The following is a 27638-nucleotide window of genomic DNA, read 5'->3' on the forward strand; positions in this document are numbered from 1 at the left end:
TATGGCTTTAGCAAGGTTATAAAATTGTAAGTATTCTCAAAAAGACCTTTATTCTGCGTCCAACTTGATTTGCATGAAATGCGTTAAAATGAAATGGTTGTACACAAGACAATGCGTTATGAACAACGCTCAATCTGAAATCCTTCTTCGTAACAATTAAATACCCTATGTCATCGCAAAATTTTGTGATCATATTTATTCTTAATATTTTTTTCCCATCTGTATTCCTCCTGTCGAGTGGAAGTGATTTTGGTATTTTTTGGAGGAATAAACGCTCGAATATTACACAAAGCTTCTTTGAAATTAATAAAATAGTTAATTAAGTAATTATGCATTTTAAACAAAGCATGGATGACTTAAAACAAGTTTTTACTAATGATTGTCTAAAAATTATGAAAATAACTCTCTATACTTCGCATATTATTTTTATGGCTTTTCATGGTGGGTTATCCTCATATTAGCCATTTTAGGAGAAAATACATTCGTGATATAGTAGGAATTTTTCATACATGACCAACTTTGCCGTATAGAGTTATAGGACTCATTATATTATTTGAATTTCATTTGAAACTGTACCGTAAACTATAATTATAATTTACTGTCTCGGGAGTTATGTTTTTTCGAGTTTTAGACCTTCTTAATTATCTAAGTCTTGACAAAGCTATGCTTATGTAGTGCCATAGTACCACACCCTGTTTAACACCTTGAGTGCGGCATGACGTGATATCACGTCATGGTGCGCTATCCCCTGGTGCTGATGACGTGATATCACGTCATGCGTACCCCGAGGGTTCCGGCCCTCCGTAAGAGCTCGGTTCAGTTCTATTATGACATTTTGCCCCCCTAAGTTGCTCAGCAGGGATCTAGGAGCGCATTTGTGGACGCCGTTTCAAGCAACCTTTCCTGGAAGGATCGGGAGAAATTTTTTCTTTTATCTTAAGGTAAGCCAATTTCCATTCATTTTCTCCCCTGTATTTTATGCTATTATTTTTATTTATTTCTACTAACGCGTGAGTATGACAAATTTTATTTGAGTTTTATTTTACAAATCATAAGTATTTACTAACTGGAACTTACTTATGTGTTTACTAATTTTTTATTCTGTTTTAATAATGTTTAGCGAGAATATAGATTTTTTCCATCCTTCCTTTTTTTCTTCTTGCGAGCCTTTCATTTTTCGAACCTTTATTGTCTGATGCTAATAAGTTTTATTCAATTAATACATGAAGTGCTGTGATTAGTTAAACTTTAATGTAAATTTGGAAATGCCATTACATTTTTTTATGCAACGTAACATATCTCTAACTTTTGCACCCTTCCTTTGTTTATCAGTGCAACTCCTAAGCAGGGAGGGGATCAACAAGCGGCAATATTACGAGAGTGAAGGAAGTTATTTACGGAAAAAGTGTAAGTTATTTATAATATTTATTGTTGATATATGTATATTATGCACTTATTATAATTGCAAATAACTGTTTGCACATTATCCCATGGATTGGCGAAAAAGTGCTAAGGAGTTACTATATAAAAATGCTTTTATTTTCTCGATAACCGTGAAATCAATGGCTTATGGGTGCTTTCAATTCTTTGTCTCGCCATTGTGAATATTTAGTTCCTAAACATAGTTTTACATTAGTAAAGCTGTTTGTAGCATTTCAGCTTTGACCTATTTCACCGAGAGTGTTTACTTTGATCCTGTTATTTATCGGAATTTAAAAAAATACAATGTATTTATTGCAGATGGTACGGAAGCGAGTAGTAAAACGGAAAATTTTTCATGCTGGCCGGTAGTCGATGCCGCCTGAAAGAGGTGAAATTCTCTATTCATCAGCTTTTGTAGATGATCAGCAGTCTTCGACCTTCCATCAGGACCTGCAGCCATCGACGTCGAGGGAGGAAACCTCCGCAAGGGCACAAACATTTCCTTCTTAGCTCTCTGCCTTCTCTAGAAGAATGTACACGAAAAAGGGGGAGCTCCTGGATGAGAGCGGGATCAGGCATTCTCTGAAGACTCCGAGCTAGAAATTAGAGAGGAGGAGGGTGGCGAGGAGGTTGAACCCTCACAGTCAGGTACTCCGTTGCCTCCTTCTACGCCAGATCCCTTTATGTCAATCACTGGCCCATCCCCTTTGTTCTATTCTTTCCTGAACCCTCTAACAATACCGTCCGTCCTTTGCGGTGGACCCTTAGTTCAGTGACCCCTCAAAATATCACTTTCATAGAAAACCCAGCTCTCACCACTCCACCCCCTTCCAACGACCCAAGTGTTTTTTGCGTCTCCTTTTCCCAGACACCCTCTTTCGTATACAGACATACTTTCTCATAATCTTCGAAAGAATAGGTTAGGAATTGGAAACAATTGACCTATGAAGAGTTTTACCTCTATAGGCCTAATATTTCACAAGGTTTATAACATTTCACAAGGTTTCACAATTTCTATAACCAATATATCCGACTTATGGAGCATTGCTATCTTGTTTGACCTGCTTTGCTTTCGGATATACATGAGTCGTGATGGATTCTTTAGCATTCTTCAAGCCCTACATTTTTCAGCGAATACCGGCCCAAACGATTCAGAGCCTGAGTATTTCCTCTAAAAAAATCCGTACCTTTTAGATTCATTTCACTCCTCCATTGATTCCCTAATAATTCCTTCCCGAAAGCTATGCACGCTTTTTCATTTATCGTGAACCCGCCGGAAAGATTACCCTTATAAATTCCGTCTTTCTGTCATTAGATCCTTTATTCTTCCATCCCACATTCCTTATCCCAAGCAACTTTTACCATCAATATCTCAATCTCACTTCCCTGAACTCATCCAAGAGGAAGGTGGCAGACAGAAAAATCGATGGTGCAAGTATTGCACTATTGCGGTGCAAGCACTCTTGGGCGTAGGAAAGAGACCGCAGATATCTACATTGGCTGCTAGGTCTCCTCTACTCTATCCCGAGCTTTTTTCTTTCTTTCATAAGAAGGCATAAATAGTATTATATATTTTTGTATCATATATTGCAATAGTATTATAAGTTAAACATATTGTTATAAAATTTGTGAGAGGTATTTCCTACATTGGTAAAACATACATGACTGTGCGTAGTGGTATGTAATATATAATTTAAAAATGGTCATCATTTCGATTGTATTGAATTTATTTTGGGTAAATAAAATATTTTTTTTCATGTTATGTGCTCCTTTTTTCAATAGACTAGGGCTCTTACATAAATAAGAAGTTACTAGAGATTTCCTAGCACGATGGAATTAGTCTTTCTCTCGTGTAATTAGAAAGAAAACGTATCGTTGCTTTCGGTAATCGGGTAAGTAATAAGGGGCATAGATGCTGCAAATCTATTCCTAGCAATACGTATTATTGAATGGTTTACTCGAATTGATATTATTATGCACCAAATGAAAAAATATTATTGCGGTAAAAATTTACATCATTTTCAGATTTTCGCAGAATATTCGTAGTAAGAACCGCGATACGTGGCCTAAATGAAGATTACTTGTAAGATGTTTGCTTGCAAATACTATTAGTTCCAGTTTTTATGCATTAATTTCTAACTCGGTAACATCATATTGAAAAATATGTTATTGGCTTGAGTTCAGAAGATAGTAATGAGGAAGTTATGGGTTGATTATTTGTTTCCACATCCATTTTTATTTCGGCAACGGAGCCTATACCCCTAAAAGGACACGTATCAGCAAAATCTTTCCCCATACCTTCCCCATCTTTTTGATGTGCCGATGGCACTTCCAAAAAGGTTATTCCTAGTTCTCACAAGTGGACCGACTAAATCTTACTATCACCCCTCGCTTCATCTACGTACCCCCTCCAACCTTAGAACAGCCGGCAGGAGTGGTGCACGTCAAGAAACACCCTAATACACCGTCGGAAAATAATCTCGAAAGCAGAGTGCCACCCATCTCAAGCACCTGCAGTAAAGGGATTACATAATGGTATGTGAAAACCATTTTTGTTAAATATCTGATGCTTACGGGTGGTCGTATGGGAAGAAAGGAATTGGAGCTGAAAACATGAAACGAGTGAAGGAATTTGTGACGAGAATAGTGGCTTCAGAAGAAAATGTAGAAATTATTCAATATTATCGAACCCTACCCCGATACTTAGGATTACTAGTACAAGGAATACGCCGAAATATCTGGCGCAGAATTACCATCACAATCAAACTGCTGTTCACGGCGATTCCTTGTACTTATAACTTGCATTACATCCATCTAAACCAAAAATTTCCCTATAGCAGTGGCAAAATACCAATGGCGATACCAGTAGAGCATAACAAATTCATTTTCCTCGTATTTTTTTGGATACATAGCGCAGAAAAAAAATTGAAAGAAAACGGTGGCACGGGGAAAAAATCCGACAGTATGCAACCCGCATTACGTTAATATCCCGCTGTGCGGGTGACGTGATATCACGTCATAAATAAAAAAATTCATAGCTAACAAATTAGGGCCAAGAAAATTTTTTCATTATTTTTTCCAGCTCTTTTGGCACCCATGCATGCGTTTTGCATTAAAAAATGACAGCCGCACCGGGGGTCGATTTTGAGTTTTACATGGTCAGCATTGAAAGTGTTAAACTTGCTTAGGCTCTAATTGGCTACTTTTAGCCTTGGCATTTTAATGAATCCTTAAGCTTTATATAGTTACTATTGTAGCTACTTTATATTGTTCTTTTTTATTGGGGTTTGATGAGCGTTATTTTCTAATCCCTAATTAGAGGTTTAGACTTATATTTTCTGTGGATCTACGTGTACATTAAGCTTTGACTTGTTTTATTGTGACGATATTTTACTAACGGCATTGATAAGATTATTTAACATATAAAATTCATGTCGTATATTTAAAATGTAAACTTTTGAATTTACTCTACTGGCGATTAAGGGCCTCATTCATTTTCAAAAAATATGTTGTCACTATTTTGTCGTGACATTGTTTCGTGAATTCTCGTTGAAATTTGACTATCTGAAAGGGTTTTTTCATAAAAATATATTTCAAATATCAATGACGTAATTTTTGTCAGTTCTGCTTTATAAGCTTGTCTTTCCAGCAAGAGTTGCCACTGCTCGTCTCGCGTATGACATGATTTCCGTTGCTATTCTGTAAAATTCGGATTTCATTGCTTTTTGTTTCCCATGCGATGGAAGCAGATTTATTTTTTACCTAGCTTTACATTTTAGCTCAAAAATATGACCTCAAAGGCGTAAATTACGTGGCCGTTGCTCACCTTTTCACAATGAAATATTAATTGTGGGGCATCGCAATCGTTTTAGTGTGCATTCAATTCACCGATGCGTGATCAGTGTCGTGAGCAGATTTGCGGTATAAAACACAAATTTTTATTTTCCTAAAATTTGGTACTCAGATTTGGTCTTTGTGTTTGAAAAATTTCGAAAATAAAATGGTTTTTCAAACTCGAGCTTCAAAGGGTTATTCGTCTTGGACAGAAATACTTTTATCAAACTCTCTATTCATCTTCTGTGTAGATTTAATTTTGAAGTAACAAAAGGAATATGGCGATGAACGTTTATGCAGAATAAATTAAGAGTGGATTCGAGGACTTACCAGTTATATGCGATCTAATTACTTCATTTTATTGTTATGTTTGATTAAATGCTATATTTACATTCTTAAATTCTCTATTCATAGCGTATTTCCATTCTGAAATACAGTAGTTCTGGCCGGTGAAACATCATACATGAGATTTAAGTCAGGCAATGAAAGTTTGAAAAGCATTGAATAATTAATTAAATCTATTAGCTCTCAATATACAACGCGGAATTTGCTCTTGTGGCCGGTAATAATTGGATGCTAAAAGAAATATATACCTATGCGATCTGTTGCATCATTTCTGTTTTAAGCACTGATATCCAGCTATTCGTTATATTCAAATCTTGGATTCAGAGGTGATTGTCCCAAAGGATCTTCCTTGTTTAATTCGCTTTTACTCTCCATGCTTAAATTAATATATTTCTGTGGATCTGTGTATCTGCAACTTCCTTTATTATTTAAACTACGTCGATCTCTTCGTGCCGTTAATGTAATAGCGATCGTAAAGTTTAACTATTAGGCGCTCAAGTTGTTATAAATTTTTTTTTCTTCCAGAGATTTCGGAATTATAAATGTGTTCCGTTAACTATTGAGAACTAGATATTGATATTTAGTGCCATCAATATGCTCGATATTAATCTTTACATGTGAACATTTTTTCACATGCGTCCATCAATCAAGAAACCTTAACCAATTCAAAAATCAAAAGCATTTGAGCAAAGAATGATAAGATTCATAGTTAAAATAATAAGGAAGTATTCATGCTTCACAGTATGTAATTGATGCATGAATTAGATAGCGTGTAACCTCGCATAGTCTTAAAACAATTTCTCGCATTGCTAGGATATTTTCAATTTATTTTTACTAATTGTAAAAAACATTCTAATCCACAAGAATTTTTAATGCGTACAACGCGTTTCGGCTCACTGAGCCATCATCTGGTACAAGACACTTGATCACATGTGAAGATCCCTTTTATACCCTTGAGAAAGGAGGGGGGTTAGGAGAGGACTTAACATCTTTGAGGATGGGGGGGGGGGGGTTGTGGGAACGGGTGTAAAAAAAAAATATTCTTGTGGAAAAGTGCTACGATCTTTCATTTACTTAAATATGTCTAACTTCCACCAATTGAAGCCTGAATCTGTTGAACACATTCTAATCCACTGGGAATTCTATTGAAAATTAATTGTTGCCTATAGTTTTACATCTTTTTTTGGAAATAACCGGTCAATACTATCTATATATTGTACTATAATAATACTAGGAGTGTAGTGGCACTCGAGTCATTTTGCCATGCGCCCTGGCAGTGTCTCCTCTTGCTCTCCACACCTCAAGTCCTTCATCGAATTGAGGTGTAATCCTCCTCGTTAAGTGGGTCTTCGTGTGTAGCCGTCTCAATGGGCATGCGGCGAGCAGCTATAGGAGTCATCTCCATGAACATCTCCAACCCCATGTCATTTGTCTAACCGTTAGCACCGGGATGTAGTGAAGCCTTATCGGGTACCAAGTGGATGATGATATCGTAGTGATCAGGGCTTAGCAGTTGGATGTGTATTTGAAGCAATCTCTTTGACGATTGAGCTTGTGATCTAGCACCCTTTCCCTTAGTATAATTCGTAGTAACGGCTAGTGATCCGACCTTATCGGTCGATTACACTTACATTCTTGGATTAAAATGTATATTTGAAAGCGTGAATGCAAGCTTCAATTATATTAATTTGGAGTCATCATAAGCTTTAAGGAAAAGTAGCTTAGGCTCTGCCCTGGTTGATTATCGCTTCATTGATGCGGGGGTTAAGTGGCAGCACTCAAACTTGAGATTGATGTACTGCACGAGTAGCTGATTTGACATACTTGGTTCTGCTTATCTTAGATCTTCATTTTACTGCTCAGACATCAGTACTTAGACGGATTCACAGACTCCTCTGCTTGTGGGATTTGACTTTCTTGAAGTGACTACAGGATATTTGATTAATGAATATGTTGTATAGTTAGTGGTATTTTGGAGCAACCAGATAATGAAGTGATTGCCTGTTTGTAATGGATTGAGTAACTAGTGTCATGTGCTAATGAAACGGGTTCATCAGCTGCAGTAGCTCTTCATCTCGGCTAATTGGTTACATAGGCCTTCTCATCCATCCAAGGCTCAGCTCTCGTTGTTATAAAACGAATGAAACCTTTTAATATGTGCCACAAATATTGTAAAGTGGTTATTATTCAGCTTTTTTCATTATAAAATAATGATTATGCACGGATTTCTCATTTTTCTCACCCGTCCTTGGATCCATGGCTAAGATGTTCGAATAATTCACCTTTCCATCATTAATAAATTTTTATACCGTCACCAGCAGTGTATGCATTACGTTTAGAGTCAATATTGAATTTTCTTAATGCTTTCATTAAGACATTCTACTCTCTATCTGCCAGATTTCTTAGGTATCTCCGTGATTCAAGACAATATTGTTGTTGCAAAATTCTATGAGTGGCGTTGTACTCCTTTTAAATATTCCGAATTTTGTGTGACTCTTATGGTTGAAATCTAGTAGCATTGGTAGAAATGGTGCATGTTATTTTTAAATATGGAAGTATCTTTTCGCATTTTATACGTTTGGGCAAATGTATAGCAAGTTGCAACATTGAATTTTAATTTCTTGATATCAAATATTCTCTTATTACTCTCGACTTTTTAAGGATATTTTTTTTAGACGAATACTCTGTTTTTGTGCCCAAGACAAGTTTTATGCTGCATTTGAGATTTGACTGACATGAGTGTAGCGTATAGGGGTGAAGGGAGGGAAGGCCACTTGGCCTCATTCACCTCAGGCTGAATAAAAACTAAGTCAAATCAGTTCAGAAACTGAAGCCAAAATTGTTGACCTTTGGATTAACATGTAGATCTCTTGTATTGAAAGATGAAGCGAGACATGTATGTGCCGCACGATGCTTCCTTCCGTAATTGCCTGATATCGTGTCAATTAACTTTGGTGTAATATTTCAGTGGAATCATTATTTCTGCATGGAATTTTAGGCCCTTTGGTGGTATTCGATTGAGAGGTTAAGTTATTGAAGTACATAGCAGAAATTGTTAAGCCATTGGCGTACATTAGTGAAGTAATTGGAAGTGGTTCTTTCCTCTCACACCAGTATGTCTTGTTTTATCTATGATGAAAAACTTTTCGTTTTGGCTGAATCTACCACGGCAATTGCCAATGACTGCCTCTCCTATCCTAGTTTTAATGTATCCCTTCTTATTCCAATTGGCAGGATTTAATTTCACTGTCAGTGTAGTTAAACTTTTTTGGCGGAGATTAGTGAAACATTGAAGAAAGTTAATGTATAAATTTCGGTGTTGTTTCCAATTTCTTCCCGATATAAAGCATTCATCTGCAGATATTTGGTCCTTCATTATGTCCAGCCCTTCTTCTACTACTGTTCTACTTGTCCTCGCCCTTACAAGGAATTACGTTTCCAAACTGTATGCGGAGACTCGCATTCGTAATAAGTTTCCGAGTCGTGCTTTTCGCACCGACGTAGTAAAGGGATAGCGGCCAGGGCCATTTTCTACTCAAACATCTCGTCTATTCTCATTTATTTGTGTGTGCATAAGATTTCTTTTTTTACCAACTCCCTTCACCCCTTTCTTCAGCTGAATCGTAACGGCCGAATAATAATAAAAAAATACACCAGAAATATTTTATATCCCCTCTCACGCGGCCGATCTCTCACGCAATCGCTTGTTAAATGATTCATGCCCCGTGGAAAAGAATTCGTTTTTAATTATTCATTCGCATGCAAAATGAGAGAATGTGGTGGGGGATGAGTGGGAAGGGGGTGTGTGGTGAGAATGTGGTGTTTGTATGTGGTTGCTAGTGGTTTCGGTGAAGATGGAAGGGGAGTTTGACGTGGATTCGGGCGGATTATAAAGGGAAAAAGGGGTAGGAGAGGGGAGGAGTTGGTTAGGGGAATTCTCGAGTCGTTTTGCGACTAATCCCCCTTTTATACATTCTCTCCTTCGATCCACCCACCGAAGAAGACTTTCCATCTCGTTTCCCCGTTTATTTTCCGCGCGTTCCGCCGTAAAATTGTCGTTTTTACGACGAAGTGAAGAGGGATAGCGAAAGTAATATCTCCCTTCTCCAACCCCTTCCCCTCATAGGTAGGTGTTTCATCCCCGCATCATTACTCCTTACCCTCATCCCCCTCGCCCCGGTTAACTTCAGCCCTCTGCGTTCGCCTGCGTGTCTGTTCCCTATTTCCCTCCCGTTTTCATTATGTGATCCTCGTTTCCGGGGTCACGGTCGGAGACAATGACCCGAAAAAGTATGAGGGGAAGGCCGACCGAGCGAGAGAATAAGCCGCTAGCTGAGTAGTTACATAATCATCGGTCGACCTTAGATTCTCTCTCTGATGTTCGGGAATGGAGGGCTACCGAAGATCGCATTATGCATTTTATGGTCTAATATATATTCTAATCCTGATCTTGTTTCTTGATGATAATTTAATGATCAACCACCTTAAGGAAAATGTGGCCGATGCTGTCCATGCATAGGGATTTGTTTTCTAGTTAGCTTTTTTGAGGTGGCTTTTCGTATGTATTCATTCGTCATCAATATGGTATGGTGAGGAATAACGGAGTTAAAGCCATCTTAATACCAGGAGATGTCGGGAGATCTTCTTGAAATAAATTAAAAACTAATTTTGAAAACCAAAAGAGCTGGAAACGAGACTGTGCTGCAAAAGAACTCTTCTCGAACTTATGGCATAGAGGGATGTGAACAATGGAACTATTTATCCCCTCCAAAAAGTGATCTTATACTTGTAAGCTTCTCTTTCCCCGCAAAAATGCTGCATATTAAGTTCTAGGGAGAATATGGCAGTTATATGCACCTTAAATTCGGCATGCATCTAGAAATGATAAAAATGCGTGTGGCTCTAGTTCTGCCCGTTTGAATTCTGGTTCTTGCTGGGAAGTAAATCATTATTAGTTAAATAGAATCCTTATAGCTATGGAAACACAAAAATGGGTAATCTAAACGTGCGATAGTAAATAATTGCAGCTTTTGTCAATGGATATTGTATACTCTCCCGAATTATGATCAATGTGTTGAGGTGACCTCATTTTTGGACCTTTTATTGCCTTGGGCCAGAATAAAATGAAATTAACGATACTGCTGTTGTCGCGGTTACGTGAACCTTTTATGAATGTACCTACAATTGATATCCCTTAATTGTAGCATGCATATTCTTTCCTTGTAAGGAGGGAAGTAATTGTCGATTCAAGTGATGTTACGTATTTTCATTAGTTCAGTGTGGATGATTATGATGGGTATCCGTATTCGTACTTCAATCCTGAGTGCCTTTTTAAGTATACCTCCAGATTTCTGTTCCGTGGCGCTTTAAATATCGTTCAATTGAGTCTATAATTAAGTACAGCTTTCATAAAAATGAGCGAATACAACTTGTATTGTTTTCGAGTTTTATTAATGCGTTTTTTCTTGCAGTTTCCTCTCTTATAAGGTCAGGTCGAAAATATTCCGGGTGATAAATTAACATTCAACAGTAGCTTATTCTCTCAGCTCTTCGTATTATTTGGCAACTTTGGCTGTTTAAATTTAAACGGATGTGTTTTGGGAGATTTTCGGTCACATATGTATATCCTCTGAATCGAAGAATAAGATGAGAGGCGAGGGAAAGTCTTGGATGAAACGAAAGGTATCGTGTTCAGATCTTTCTCGGAAAATCGTCATTTTCTCAGAAAACTTTGCTATCGCCTAAAAAGAATAGAAGAAATCTAAAGGATGAAAATATGCGAGGGAATTTATTTATTTATATTTTTTTCTTTAACCGCGCAAAACAAGATCTTCCATCTGCAGAGGAATTTTCTTTTCATACATCCCCTACCCCATCACGTTGTCCTCGTCTCGGTTCTCCACACCCTGACTCACCGGGGGTAGGAGGGTGGTTTCCTCGGAAACTCCTCGCCCCGTAGGCCGCCCCAAATATTCCCTTTCCTCCCTTCAAACCCCCTCTCATCTCCTCCACAGTGCCAAGATGCGATAACTCCCCAAACCCAACCATCCCCGTCTCTTTCTTCTCTCGGATACTCGAAGAAAGAAAAAAAAACCTCTTTCTATTCCCCAGCGCCCTTTCCCTTTCTTCAAGCAGTGTGAGATCTCCTCCTTGCCTTTAAGAATTCAACGCGGCCGCGCACTTAATATTCGGAGCCCAAAAAACCTCTTCAGTTCCCAATGGGTAACACATTCCCGGGGAAATTTTTTGAAGGGAGGAGGAAGAAGGGATGCCCGTTAAAATTTTCTCCCGAAGCCACGTATGGAATTCCCAACGAATGGTCGGACGGAGAGAGTGTTTGAGGAAAAGTGGTATGGTCTGAGGGAGGGTTTGGCGGGAGGGAGGGGGGGGGGGAGATAGAAGGCTATAAAGCAACATCGCATCCATTAATAACGTCTATCTTGCGATTATGGTTACCACGGGGGCGGACGGGGAACTTCCCTCTGTCAGTTTTTTTGGGGAATACATTTTTATCTCCCACCAGCCTTCAATTAAGTTATCTTGATAAAAGAAACTTAATTCTGGTTAATAATTCTGAAATGTATAAACATAATTGATCTTATTCCGATCTTTTGTCTCTGATTGCCAAATCGCCTGATGAGCAAGCTTGATATATTTTTCAATTTCTTGTGGAATATTATTGACCGCCATTTAGATTTCATAGCACGCATAGTATATACATGATATCAAATTATGCAAACAATGAATGCATAATATATGATTTTATAGCATAATTTATGCATGCTATAAAATCATGTATATCACGCATGAATTGAACGCCTAAAACTTCTACGTGGTGTCGTTGAATTAAGCTTTATGAATGTCCATAAATGAGTGTTTATCTCGTCTTTCATGCCCAGAAAATTGACGATTAAATGCCATAGAAGCAGTATAAGATTGGGTAATCTTTATCTCTCTTTGTCAAGGATCGTGTATTCTATTTTTCATCCACTCATTGGATTCTTTCCTCATTTTCGGTTAAGGATTCCCCAAGTTGTGGGAATTCATTTTTCCTAAGTTTTAGCAATGCGTGTTTAAAATCGGATGCACATAATGTTCGCGTCAATATTGAGTATCACTTTTGGTGCTTGAATAAGTGGATTGGGTGGTAGTAGGCGAACATAAAGAGTTCGTCTCTTATCGAGATGCGAACTCAAGGTGAATTTCATTCGTAAGTGGCTGCGACCAAATAACATCTTTCCTTCAGCTCTTCTCCCAGTTGAAGATGTTGTCAACGATTTGCTTTTATTCCCAACTCTCTTTCTCGCCCACTTATCCTTATACGCGTCTGTCTCGAGCGCGATGAATTTGTTGATTCCTCTGAATTGGAGACTGAGGTAAGGACCCAGGCTTTCGAATTTTACCCTACCCTGCGCCTCTAAAAACCATTCCATCCCCATTTTCTTTATTTCCCGCTTGTCTGAATAATTTTCTTTCTTTTTCGATCTATAGGAATGCCTTTCTTTTATGTGAATAGCTTCAGAATATTTTTTTCTTATTTTCAAAGTTATTCTTGGCATTTTCCGTAAAATACGGCTGAATATCTAGAAGGGAATGGTCAAATGCGTTAACAATTCCATCTTTGCCCAACTATCTATGTACTTCCGTATTTTGCTGTGGTGTCTTTTGAAATGTCAAAGTATTCCTAGAAATCCTGAAGATAAGGATATTGCCTTGCTTTTTAAAAAATGAAAGTTACTGTACTCTTATAATGTTCATATTTATACTCGGGTGATGGATATGTGTGATGTTATGGAAATTTGTCGATTTGCCATCGTATTTGATGGTTTCGTGCATTGTTTGTTTTTATATGCATATTAAATCCATGGTATTAAACTTTCAACCCAATAATTGCTCTGTCATTCATTGCAGCCGCTGCTTACGTGTGCAAAAATTATGTTATGCGATTTACTTTATTTGATAAGAATATCAATTATATTCATAATCAAAATTGATTTTTTGATAAACCTTGTATATAAAATACTTATTCTCAAATTCGTGTTTTTCTCGAGTTTCTATGCAATAAATTTCTATTTTTTCTCCGCCAATCGTGGTGCATTTTGTTGGATTCAAGTTTTTACGAATCCAATGGCTTAGTATTAAAAATAAGCATACAGCGCTAATTTTATTCCCGCCCTTCATGTTGTATAAAGTTTAATTTCTGTCTAAAGTGGCAATATTTTTACATATTCATAGGAAGTTAATTGTTATTAAAAATTAAGTTGCTTGACCACGTGATGTGTGCATAACTTCTTCCGTATACTGCGTTTAGAACTTGGAAACGTGTATCTGGCGAGTTTAATTTATTTTCCTACATCCCTCATGTTTGTCATAAATTCAGATTAGTTTCCTTAATATTTTAAATGTGTTATGAACGGAGTGTCTTGGATTGTATCATTTGTGAGTGTGTTATAAAAGCGTATTTCTGAGAATTTTTTTTGCGCTGGCAATCGCAGCGCGCCTCGGACTATCGTCTGCATTTTTAAGGCCGGACCGCATTTGTCTTCATTTGCATGCGTTTCTCGCCTTTGGTTTCAATATTCATTCGATACTGTCGGAGAAAGTTTCCCTGCCTCCTGGCAAATATAAGGCTTACGTGCTCACAAAGAATATTTCATTGGGACTATATTGATCCGCCGGCCTCTCACCCCTTTTCTGCGTTGTTAAGACTGGAATGAGAGTGTATTTTTACAGATGGAGGAGAGAACGACGAAATTGGTGGCATTAAGCAGCGCTCCTTTCGTATTTGTTTCTTTCCAATCTCAAATTCGTATCGGCAGTACGCTGGAAGAGGAAGTAAGGCTATTGTGTTACTTCAATTTTTATCTTTCCACTTTTCTTTTCGCTTTGAAGTGTTATATTTCTTAGGCTTTATGGCGGATGCTGAATAAATTGGAGGAATGAAAAAGTTTTGATGCTGAATTTGCAGGCATTTTTGTTTCTTGATATAGATATTGCGAAAGGGTCAAACCACCACGGCTTATGGAGAACTTAAATTGCCCCCAGGTTTTGTGGAATTCAATGGTAAAGCTAAATCTAACTTTTTGTGAAGAGTTGAGGAGGACTGATACTGATTTCGTTTGGGTGGAAGATATTCCAGAGAAAGCCTTGGCTTTTCTTCCTTTGGAAAATGAGAATATTTTGGGTAAACTTGTTAGCTTCTGCTTGTATCAGAACGTTAATTACTTGTTTCTTTAGTTTCCTTCGATTATAGGAAATTATTTTCTAATGACAGTATTAGGTCGTTTTGATGCTTATGTGTTTGTTAACCTTTTCATTAACCTAGGGATTTTTTACCTCGGTAATTTCCAGTCATTCGCCTAAAATACGAGGCTCTGTCTTGTGAAGTGTTTTATTAATTGGTAATATGAGACGGCTACTCCAGGAGTTATCGAACGGTAACAATAGAATCAACGTTACTTCTAAAAAATGCTGAAAATTTTCAACGGCTGTTGTTGCTCTGCTCTATCTCAATTTTATTTGAAAATAAATTTCTTAAAGTAATGCCAACTTACAATTTTATTCCATTGAAACGTTTTTTTCGTATCTCTGTCAGTTTTTTAATACTTCATCGTAATTTGTCCGGAAGGCTCTTGACAATAAGCTAAATTTTCGTAAGCATAGGCTACTTTCTACCTCGGTTTGATTACTTATAATTCTCTAATACTAGCGTCAAAGGAGCTCATATATTTTATTTACGTACTGTGCAAGTATTGTATATTCATGTTTACTTGATTCTACGGAGTACGTAAATCTAGTCGAAAATGTTGCGTCGCGACTTTTTCTACTAGATTTAATACCCGACGCGTCGGTTTGATATCCAGAGAAATACATATGACGATGATTCATGAAAATTCATTTTATAAGGAGAAATGTGTTTGAATTTTGCACCATCTCATGATGATCGCGATTTGCAATGATTTACCATTCGTGAAAAAGGTGTCAATGCTGGCGCGTGCGTTTGGCTACCATTCAAGTTGTGTCACTGCTAACACGGGTTGATTGAGTAGTGAAGGTTGCTCAGAAGGCAATAGAAACCAAGCGAAAGTCAAAACCAGTAACATTTCAATAGTTTCGTTCCCAGAAGCGAAATGTAGAAACGAAATGGATTTAAACCCGGGGAGCTATACTCTGGGTCGAAATGAAATCGGTGTCAAAACTACTTCGGGTTGAAACTAAACTAAAACTCTGGAACGAAACGAAACGTAGGTAATGTTTCATATTGGAGGAAACACGTTCTTCTCCTTCAAACAGTTTAGTTTCGACCCACACACCGAGTAGGAAGAATGGTTTAATGAAGTTGAGGTTCGGCCTACCGCCATTAGATGCATTGGAAAATCATAAACCTACCAATAACAGGTAAACGGTGAACACGAACTGGCCATTCGATTTTTAAGCTCGATGTTTTAACCTCTCTACACGCATGTCAAACGTAATGGGCCGAAACTATTCCCTCTTATACCCCTCCGCTGAACTTCTGGGATCGAAAATTACCTTTGAGCAGCGGAGTTTCGATTAATTTAGTTTCGTTCCTGGGAGTTAAGTTTCGTCCCGGGACTAAACTAAACTCCTTGGTGATTTTAATTTCGTGCGGGAACGAAACTAAACCTAGGCCTCATATTTTCGTTTCCCTCTGTGTCGAAACGAAACATTTTCGTTTCGTTTCACTACTCATCCCTGCTCCATCGTGGTGTCGGGGACTTGAGGACCCGCACCACTATTTAAAACAACCACTTTCTGAGCCACGGCATTCAGCCCTGAGGATGGAGTGCAACTCGCACCCCGAAACTTCGGCAGCCATGGAGGAGATTAGCCGGTGGAGCACCCGAACAGCCTTCACTAAAAGCATACGCCAAGAAAGCATCAGATTGAGGTTTTAGAGGGAAAAAGGTTGGTTTGGTTTACTCTGGAGGAAAGGAGCTCGTGTGTTCTCCATATCTATTTCGTTTTATATCTTCTGTGAGGGAGTGAGGGTGATTGTGGTGTGAAGGGAGGTGGCGGAGTTGGTCGAGGCGTTGACGGGCGGAGGTGCTGTCTCGCAACAGGCACGCCCCCTTCGAACCACCCTACACCCATCCTTCGATCATCACTGTGTGGTAAGGAGAGCGTTTCAGAATGTACTGTAAAACTCTCTGACAACGGTCACGCATGTAACCAAATCCCGCTTAAAACGAGATGAGTCTCCGGTCCCTTGAACCTTCCTATGATCAACAATGTTAATTTCCCCGCATGAAACGAGTTCGTATGATACGAAATCGCGGCTACTACGAACTATTCTTTGGTACCTGGGCCTTCTTCGCTACTTGACCTTTCCTTATCGTATAATCAGTTTTCACGTGTGTTCATCTCTTCAACGTTGATTTTAAAATCCTTCTCTAGAAGCCATTTGATGGTAAGGGTGGGACTTAGGTGAAGTAAATTGTTACGAGTACGTTACTTAAAGACGATTTACGGGATATTCCAACAATCCTGTGATGCATGTGTCAAAATCCTTTAATAATGGATACAGCAAAATCCTGTTCACAATAAAATACCACGATGGTCTCCTTAGATGCGTTATTAAGAGTTTTACTGACTTGTAACTTGTAGCCACTGGTAATACCTTGAAATCCAGGAATTATATTGGATCTGGTACAATTCGGGAAAAATCCGGCAATGTAAATATGAATTGGGAATCTCTCGCCGTTGTCACCTATTTCTGGATTAGTTAAAAATAACTCTTTAGAGACATCCACATACCACTCTGCATGTCGTCTCGGTAAGCGTGAAATGGAATTTGCTAGGATTTAAGCTGTTAACCTGTACGAGTATGGTGAATATAATGAAAGTTCACTTTAGTTCACAAACGCAGGCTGTGGCCGTATGAAAAATATTTATACTCGGCGTCCATATTGACATTACGAAATACATCTGGTTGTTTCAGCTAGTGGGGTTGTTCATACCACCTCTAAAAATAAACTAATTGATGGATTATGTTGAAAAAACCTTCAGCAGCGTATTTGTCACAATTTTCAAACAAAAGAGAGGGCAGTTTTTCATCAAGAGTCTAATTTGCCAAGTATTAAAAGATTTATCCACATTGCTACGGTGGGCGGAAATGGGTTAATGTACCGTGTAACCAGACCATAAAGGTCGTTTTATACCGGCCATATCATTGCCCTGAAACCATTTATGAAATTGCGAGAATGAGAGCTCGTAATTAGAACAGGGGCTATTTTGCCATCTCCCATTCATGCATTCTCGCATGCGTTCTAGCAACTCACCGCTTTGCACGACGCAATTTTGACCGCACCTTCTTGCATACGTCAGATTGCGCAATGACGTTCCCCGTGTAAAACGGCCTTAAGACTTCTCAGGATGCAACTGTGATGAAAACAAATGCGCCGGTTAAATATTCAGGGGAAGAATTGACGATGATCCGAGTGCTGTCTCGCCCCTTCGAACCATCCCCTTCCTCGCCTCCCAGGCCTTCTAACTCGCTGACTATACAGCAACGCTCGATCACCGCTGTCTGGTGAGGCAAGCGTGCGAGGATGTGGCTAGGGCAGAGGGGAGTGTTGGTGACCGGAGAGCAATCTTGATTAGGCCTCTCCTGAACTTCAGTCTCACCCCCTGCGTTCCATCGCTCCCTGTACAATCAGGTGTATATTTCCATGCGTTGCTCTCGTTCATAATCCAGATTTTGAAATCTAAATTTTTCCTCACCATATTGCGTATTAAAATTCGATGATTTTCGGGTTCTAGTGTATGGCTCCTTTCTCGTAGCATGAATGGTGTAAAAAGTTAATTTACTTTGAATTTTACGTAAATATGATAAACATTTGGTCGTTAAAGTTGTTTTTTAAGCAATACTTACATATTTTATCGTCAGTTTCTTAAAACCGCTTCATTAGTCTCACCTGACTACTTCGTTTGCCATCCTCGTTAAGGTGCCGCTATGTGGCGAATCTGGTTTACGAATAATTTATGCTGTGATGAAAGGTAAAATATAGAAGTAATAATGGTGACAATCGTTGAAATATATCATGTGATCGAAATTCCTGTCCTTAAGAAGATCCTGTTTTTCTTGTGTGATACCTCGTTGCCTACTTCGTATTTGGGTTATCTGTATGATAATCGCAGAAATATTTCGTGGGCGCTAGAGCTATGGGTGTTTTGACGTGGGTAATTTTATTACTCCACTCCATTTTATTTACTTATATTGATGTAAAGTGATTTTATGTCGTAGTTCATAATTAAACTAGGCTTCATTTATATTCCTACGTATGCGTTGAAAAAATCCTGTTAATCGCGCATAATGTTGAATGAGAGCTTATGGCACGCATCAAACTTCTAGCTTACCTGAGTAAACCTCCTGTTTTGTAATTCTTAACGTTCTTTCATCTTATGAAATTAAATGTCATTTCGGTGTTTTCACTATGCATATAAGGATAAATGGAGCATATTGATTGGAAAAGAAAGTCCTTCAGGTTGACTATTGCCAAATAGTGAGGTATTAATAAAATGGATCGAAGATGTTTTAGAGGTTGTTGGTGTTTTATTGTACGAGTAAAGTAAGTACAGAATATTTTTATTTTCGTGCATCGCATGCCGATTTGAAATTAAAATTTCCGGCCTCAGTGGCGGCGCACAGTGGTCCGAAATCGGAAAAAGCCGGACCAAAGTCCAAAATGGTTTTTTTGATATCGAGACTTTAAAATTTGCGTATATACTCACAAATCATTGCCAATAATGGATTTGTATGCCATTTTATGTTAATTTGGTTCATTGTTGAAATACAGTAGCTCAAACATGACCAATTTTCAAAAACGCGCGATCTCGTTTTTCTCCGAAAATCTTTGAACTTAAGCAGGTATTGTTGCGGTGGTATGATTTTTATGGAATAAAAAACACAATATTCCTTTTACCGGGTGCTTTGAATGTATAACCCATGATTTTTGAAGATTTTTCTTTACAGTTGCATCGTTTTACAACACAAAATGGTGTATCCATTTTTCGCTTGAAATTTGAAATAAAATATGCATTATCATTCGTTTACGAAAAATATAACTCGGGACATTTACATCAGTGTGAAGTCGAGATTTCTTAAGAATACCACGAAGAAATATTTTCCTCGCCGGCCAAAGAAGATGTGGCGGGTTCGCGTCCCGCCTGGGTAGGTTGCCCCTATCCTGGGGTGGTTGTTCGTGCTCGTCGACTTGCTGAAATATGGAACATACCCCGATGTTAAAGGCGTTGAATTGCTCTTTTCAGTGGTATGGAAATAAATAAATAAACAATAAATATCAATGGAAGTTATGCCGGCGACCTTCCTCTCAGTAATTCTCACTACTTATCGTTTACCTTTAGACTTTATTTCGGTAAGTTTCATTCAAACATTTAGCATATCTTTTCTTCCTTACTCAGAATTTCTCTCCGTTTCTCTTTCTTCCTGTCCCGCCAGCATATTGCTTGCTCCCTATTAATCCGTCCACCACCCACGCAGTAAATTTCCAATCCGAAAGCCGTTTCAATTGAACCTTTCTCCCGTTCTCATTTCCTCTACGAAGTCGCTCCCATTTCCCTTCTCTCCGCTGAAAACAACAAATAATGGGGAAGAGACTCAAAGCCGGCGAGGCAACACGCATTTACCTCCCCGCCCAAATCACCTTCCGCGCGAGAAGGCCACAAATGACGGAGATAATGGCATTAGTTTCCTTATTTCCTTGGGAGAGCTATAAAACCGTTGGATTTTCTAGGAATATATTCTTATTTTGCCCTTATTGGGCATTTTTCTTGAACCCTATCGCGCTATCCAGTATGTTTGGTTTATAAAGCACTCCAATACATAATGGCTGCCTCACGAGCATTATGTTAATGAATTTACGCAATTACAGTCCATGTATTGAAAATAATTTCGAGCACAACTTGCCAATATTATATCGAGAGAGGGTTTTGTTCTTAAATATTCATTATATCTCAAGAAAGTGCCTCTATTTTTAATTTTAAATTTTATTCAATTCCCAAACCACCGAATACAGCTCATATTCGCCATTTAAATCGGGATATTCAACAAGTTTAACAATTTTACTCGAACAACCATGCCCTGAATAGGGGAAAGCCTGCGCGGGCTGGACTCGAACTCGTGACCTCTTGTTTGGCAGGCGAAGACTTTATTCCGCCGCGACCGAGGCCGGCAAATTATGTAAGGTGGACCATTGTCTCGTGAGTAATTTAGAGCGTGCAATACTTAAGTGACGTGATGGTACATAAGGAGTACTTGAAATGGTTGAGTGGACAACTTCGACCATCACTTTGTGGAAGTTCGTTGCACTTTGTACTTTCCCCCATTGGTATGGTAATATCACTGTGGAAAAGTTCTTCAGCCATTATTTCAAATCACTACTTAAATTATGCGGCGTAGGTCGAATTTACATTAATTTGTCTGAAGATTAAATAAAAGCTGAGGTTATTATTATTTTTTGTCTTTATTACGATTTTCCGTCTTTTTTGTAATAACGCATAATCTTCTGTTGTGGGCAAAAAAGTTTAATATATTTAATTTCAGTCTCTGAAGCTGCCTAAAATGTTGATCGTTTAACCTTCCAATCAGTACTACTCGTATATCTCGGATCTGCAATATACCCCGGGGAAATTATCGTTAATGTTCTTTACTTGATGGAATACTATTGAGGCTCCTTGTTTATCACTCATTTTCTTATTCAAATAACTTGTGGAAGAACCCATTTAAGATCATGTTGACCTCATAAAGCATGTTTGATCTTTGATAGCAGTATATATTAGCTCTCGCTTGATCTGTCGTCGGAAAAGAGGGAAGTCGCGTGGAGGGGAACAGTAAACAGGAAAGTCTATCTTGTGGCAAATTATTGGCCCTCTCAGCGCTCAAAATGTGTTCTATTTTCTCCCTTCATTGAATAATCACTCATCAGCATCCACATCAGGATGGAAGCAATCTCCGAGGGAGCACTTTCCCCCTCTCTCGCTTTGCTTAGACTCGCGTGTTTTCTCTCGATTACGATCCCATATTACGATACCTACCATGCATTTTCTCATTCCGTCCAATTTATTGCGGAATTTTATTTTAAAAAGATCAATGCCATAACTACCAAATCTCATGTAAACTCGAAAAGTCACCGTGGACACATTTCTTTCGAGCAAATTTCGATCCGGAGCAATCAAATATCCTTAATCTTGGCTGCGTTAGGTCTGGTGTCTACTAAATATTAAAATTTTTCGTTCTCGAGTATAAATATTCGTAATCGAGTCTTAGAAAATGAAGGATATATTTCCAATTAGGAGATATTTAGAGTTACAGCTATCCAAACGGTAATTAATGGCTTTTCTTTGTTTTCACTTTATGAATTTGATATTTATCGTAAGGTAGATGTGTGAGCATGCGAAGCGAAAAGCGATCATTTATAATTGTTGGCGTGAGATAAGGTTAAAATTATTGGGTCAGTATTCATGAGTGGGTTTATTTTGTCATTTTTAATACTACAGACCTTAATATGGTTAAGAAATGGATCATAGCTTTGAAATGATATTTTACCTCCTTCGTGTTTGGTCACTTTTGATACTGCTTCCGGTTTTTGTTCTTATTATCTGGGTTTAGCATCTAACCAGCCTCCTGCCTCCAATATTCCATATCTTTTTGCGATATCAGTTTTAATTTGTGTTTTCGCACCGTATCAAAACGGGACTCTGAACTTAAGTTTTCGGAATAAAAGAGAAGCCATCGTTAGACCCGTAGGATTACCTCCATTTACTCGTACTTAATGTTGCACGCTATCCTTGCTCACAAGTTTTCACTTTGATGAACTCGTCGTAGTGCCTCATTCATCCAATGTAAAGGCTATCAATCAATTTTAACTATCTGCTCAGAGTTGCCGTGATTATTTATTAAACTTTTTTCTAACATGCCTGTAGTTTAACAATTGGTAAATTTGGTAAAATTGGTGAATTTCACACCTCATGGAAATTTTCGATCTTTCACTATAATTATGATCATGTTTGCAATTTTAATGCGTGATGTAATCTAATTTTTTTCTTAACTGTAAAGCTCTTGATATATTTGCGACCCCTTTCAAGGTTGGAACTTCAAATATTATGATAAACATTTAAATCTTTCCAACCCAGCGCTGCTTCTGGGAGAAATTAAATATCAAGACTTCTCATTCTAAAGAAAAGTGTAAACTTTCTACTCAGTCTTAGTTATTTTGGCAGCTACACATTTCATCACAAACCTTTACAGCACAAAAGAAAATGTGGTTTAAATGTTTCATGCGAGCTGGAAATGTAAACATTTTTGATGTTACTTAGAAGCAACATTGGGTTAAATGGGTTATATCCCATGTTAAATGTTTTCGATTGATAATTGATATTTAGAAATCTACTTCATTTAAATTTATACGAAATTTCTTATAAGTGTCCTACCTTGTTTCTTAGGAATATTGAAGATATTGATTGTTATTTTCCCAATAAAGTGTCACCAATAGTTCTGGGTTCTAAAATCAAGCGTCATTTGGAGCTCACGCCATGCATGGATGAGTGCATCCCGGACCTTAAGGCATGATTTCAAAAGCCCAACCCTATTTCCTTGCCGCTCAATTAATAAATAATTCATTTGCCCCGGAAAATACAATTATTTATGGCCGCCAGCATGTGTTCCGGTTCTTCCGCTGACTTAATTCTGACCGTGCTCTCGGAAAAAAGGGGGGAAAAAACTCTCAAGCATTCTCGAGCTTCTATCCTGTAGCCGTCGCAAAGGAATATTTAAGAAAACACTCTCCGAACCCTCTTCGCCATCGTCCCAGCAGGTTCGCCGTTGGGTTGCGGTGGTTTGTATCCCGCCCTGATTTATTCCTACCCACTTGGCAGCTCTTTCATTCTTAAGGGTTCTCTCAACCTCGTGTCCACCACCACCTAGCGCCTCCACTTTCGCCCTCTGGGCACCATCACCTCGCCCCGTGGTGTTGGGATATGCTGTCCCATGGTCTGCGGGTGGGAGAGGGAGGGGAGGGGTGAAATCTCTCGCCTCAGCGGTTGGTGGAGCGGTTGGGGCAGAGGCGCGGGTGGTGTGGGTGAAGCTGGACGTGCTAGGGTGTGGAAACCGGGAGGTGGCTATAGGAAACTTCGCCGAACGCCATAATGGCGTGACGTAGATGATTAAGGGGCGACCTACTTGGTCGGCAGGTTCTATTTATTTTTTTCCTTTTATTTCCTATATTTACTGCCTTCTCCTCTTCCCTCGCTTTTTCCTTTTTTCTCCTTCTCTTTCTCTTCACTTCCTCCTCGTCACTTGCGAAAACCCACATTCTCAGTCACGGTGTGGAATAACCCTTCCCCGCCCCTTTTCCCATACCGGCGGTGGCACTCTTCGCTTACTGAGGTAGCGGTCGCTCAAGAAGAGACATTCTTCCAGGGTGAGCGCGAGCGGAACTGTCGCCTCCCCTGACGGTAATGTTTCACACAGTGAGAGGATTATTGACACTTAATTTGTCATGGCTGCCGTCCTCGGAGATTCTAATTGGAATCTAATGGCGCATATATCTAGGTGTTTAGAAGCGTGTAGATTGAATGTGTAAATAATGGATGGTTCGTAAGCTTCCGATATGCGAGGAAAGAAAATGGCTTTGTTTGATCAAGATGATCAGTTGGTTAATAGTTCAGAGGAGATCAGTCGGAAAGGCAATCCATTGATGCATTTTAGCTGCGAGTAGATCAGAAAATATTTAAATTAGATGCATGTAAAAAGTTTTTATTTTTACAGTTATTGTGGTAATCCTAGAAAATAAGTCTCAGGGATCCCTTTTGTTACTAATAATTTGATTTTTGTGGATCAAGGAATGGGATTGAGTTATGGTATTGACTATATACTCGAGTTGTGCTGACTACAATGTCAGCAATAGATTACCTTACTGAGAGTTTTTTTTGAGGTATTTTAGTGCCCCTTTTTTCAGTTAAATAGGGCTTATTATATAATTAATTGTAGCGGCATTAAAACTTTCGCCATTTGTTATATGTAGTGTAGTCATTTAAGTTTTAATTTTAAACATTAAATTCCTGTTTGAGAAGTGCTCCTCAAGGATATCAAAAAGAATGGGAGACGTTTTTCCCTTATTTCGCCTCATGAAAGAGAAAACATCTGATTTTTCTGGTTATTTGAGGAAAAGGAGTCCTAAAGTCATAATATAGAGTTTTAAATTTAGGTATAAGTATGTGTTGAGTTTTTAAATCTGCATTTCTTCAAATACTCTAACTTATAAGTGCCTAAAGTTTTAGGTGCCTAAAGACTAGGTATACCTGAGGGTTTAGTTAATTTCTATTTCATCATAAAATCATTTATAAATAGCGTAGTACTGGCACTGAAGGTGCACACTGAATATATAAAATCACGTATAGATAGGTATTCCATCTTATTCCTTTTCTTAATAGGTGACTATGAAAATCATATCAACTGGGTAAATAATGAGTCGCCAGATTAGGTAAATCCCTAGGGGATGGAGGGAGGTAGATGAACCTCTTGAAGAGAATGGCACTAGTGTTTTTTGTCCCGGAGTAATTTTTTCTCCCAATTGGCCGTTCATCATCATGTTTTTATGGAGAACCCTTCCCTCAGCCTCAAAGTGGGGTGCTGAGGTCGCAGACGGTCGGGGGTAATCGTAGGGATGGTGTTTGCTCAAGACGTAAAAATGGATGAAGGCCGAGACGAAGTTGGCCCGTTCGGTTCTCGGACGGAGGTTGAAGTTAAAATTCCGTCGATATTGAGTTTCCGCAGATTTTCGTCGTTCTTGCTCGTCCGAGAGGAAAACACCAGGGGCGGCCTCGGCCCATTCCATCCCCGCCCTCCCACTCCCTCAATCCAGGCCTTTCCTCATGCCCTACTACTATCAGCACCCCTCCCGCCAACCCTTCCTTTAAACACCCTCTTCTTACCCTCGTCTTCATCATTCCGAAAGGGGGCTTTGTCTCCCGAACGAAATGACTTTTTCAAACTTCTCTCTCTCTCCTGCCAATCCTTGCCTCCTCTTGTTCAAACCTCTCTTGCCCACGGAATCGCTTGTCGTTTCTCCTTTTTTTTACTACCGAGTCTCTTCCGGTCCACGATTTTTTTTTACGAATTCCTCACTTCAAGTCCCGCAGCAAAGTCTAGTTTCAAAGTTTCAAAAATGTCTTGCTTTGTGGTCATTTACGTGATTTACTCGTAAAAGAGGGGTCATATTTAAAAATTTGCATACCTTGTTTTAAGTATTTCGCCCAGATCTCATTCAATGATAATAATTACTCATTCATGGGTTCAGTGCAAAGTTTGGTCTGTATGTTTGAGGGTAGAGCTCACCCTTGCCGAACTTCGCTCTTTATCTCGCTAATCTTAGCTTACTCTTTTTCAAAGCACTTGCTGACGAAAGGGTGGGCTGTTCCTACTTTTGTACTGCCGAATATATTTCGTTCCGCTTTTTTTTGCGAACTATCACTTCACGTCGTACATCGAAGTCTCATGAAAAGAAAATCTGTCGCCCTTATAAGGATACGTAATAAAAGGTACATATCCGAAAAACGTACATATCAGAAATTTTTGAACTGCATAAATTAAATAAATATTTAGTGATTGTAAACACTTGTGATAAAGAGCACATCCACCTTGTGGCCACTCTGGAAAACACAAGGAAAATTAACTGTCTGGAAGACGAGGAATTTCTGAGAAAATCTGTCCTGTTTAAGACGTTTGGGGCTATTTTCTCATCAGATTGAACATAGCAATTTATTGAATGCCAAATGCTGCGACGTTTGCCAATAGTGTAAAAATTGAACAGATTTCTTGTTTGTAGTTGATCCTACGATCCCTGATTTAAGTCATAGTAAGTTTAACCACATTTCTCTCGTTTATCGCAGGTGTCGGCTCCAACCAGCAAAGGGCCGCCGGCACGGATAACAATTCACGGGTCGAGTCTGCGGATTCGAACAACAACCGCGGTGGCGGCACTATCCGCACCGCGGAGGGCGGCACAATTGTCGCGCTGGCCGGCGAGGGCGTCACCCTGACGGGGGCGCGGGCCATCACTGCCTCCGCTGGCGGGCCGCCCCCGCGGCCACCGGGCGCCGAGGAGGCCGCCAAGGCCGCGGCGGATGGCACCAAGGCCACAGCGGCGGCGACGGCTGCCGTCACCCTCAGCCAGCAGCAGGCGGCCTCGTCCGGAGGAAGCGGCGGGGGAGGGTCATCTTCAACCGGCCCCAAGGCACAGACGGCCGCTCAAGCCAAGGCGGGCGACGAGGAGAAGCCGAACGGTGAGTACGAATGAATTTTGGGTAATTAGATCGAGATCCTCGGTGGACCCCGCGGGGAAACACCCTTGGGGCTGGGCTCATAAGACAAAAGGCTTTTTCGCATGAGAGTACGGAATATCAGCGCAAAACAAAAAAAACTGGGAACAAATTATTTAAGCATAGAATTAATTCATGACGGATGTTTCGCTGACAATTGTTCAATTTCAATCGGGATTCGATCCTGGAATGCCTGAAGTAGCGCCACTTGCTTTACCATTAGAGGCTACAAAGGTGTCGTCGTTCTGGGTACGAAAATTCTGGCCAAATCTCCGCCCTTTAAAGTATTGAAACGTTGTTATTTTTCCGTCACTTTAACAGTATTTCATATGTGAACTTGCGGGCCACTCTGTGAAGTAACTACTTTGGGGTATCCGCAATGAGGGAAGGGAAGAAAAAGGGAAGGAGGCGACACCGCGATGACGGAGTTCGGTTTAAGGGAATTGCTGGAAGGTCCTCGCGCTGTCATTAGGGCACCGAGAGCTTCCTCTTGTGAAACTAGTTTTACTGTTGTAAGTAGTCTGGCCAGGTCGGCTGGTCGGCAATCGCCGAGGGCCCCGAAATGGGGGTCTATTGTTATGGGCTTAGGAAATTAATAAAAAAAAGATTCAGATTACCTGACCCATATTTATTTTGCTATTATAAAATTCTACGTTATCATTAGTTGCTTAACAATG

At 39.2% G+C, this 27638-nt stretch overlaps 1 protein-coding gene across 1 annotated transcript in view; it reads left to right on the forward strand.

The window, feature by feature from the left end:
- LOC124159760 (calmodulin-binding transcription activator 1) overlaps positions 1 to 27638 on the forward strand; it is a 1175022-nt gene that overhangs the window by 176199 nt on the left and 971185 nt on the right. Inside the window, exon 2 of the mRNA XM_046535673.1 lies at positions 26533 to 26925. Within this exon, the coding sequence (XP_046391629.1) occupies positions 26533 to 26925 (393 nt within the window). The remainder of the gene's footprint in view (positions 1 to 26532; positions 26926 to 27638) is intronic.

The sequence above is a fragment of the Ischnura elegans genome, chromosome 5 (assembly GCF_921293095.1).
Source record: "Ischnura elegans chromosome 5, ioIscEleg1.1, whole genome shotgun sequence".
Classification (NCBI taxonomy): Eukaryota; Metazoa; Arthropoda; class Insecta; order Odonata; family Coenagrionidae; genus Ischnura; species Ischnura elegans.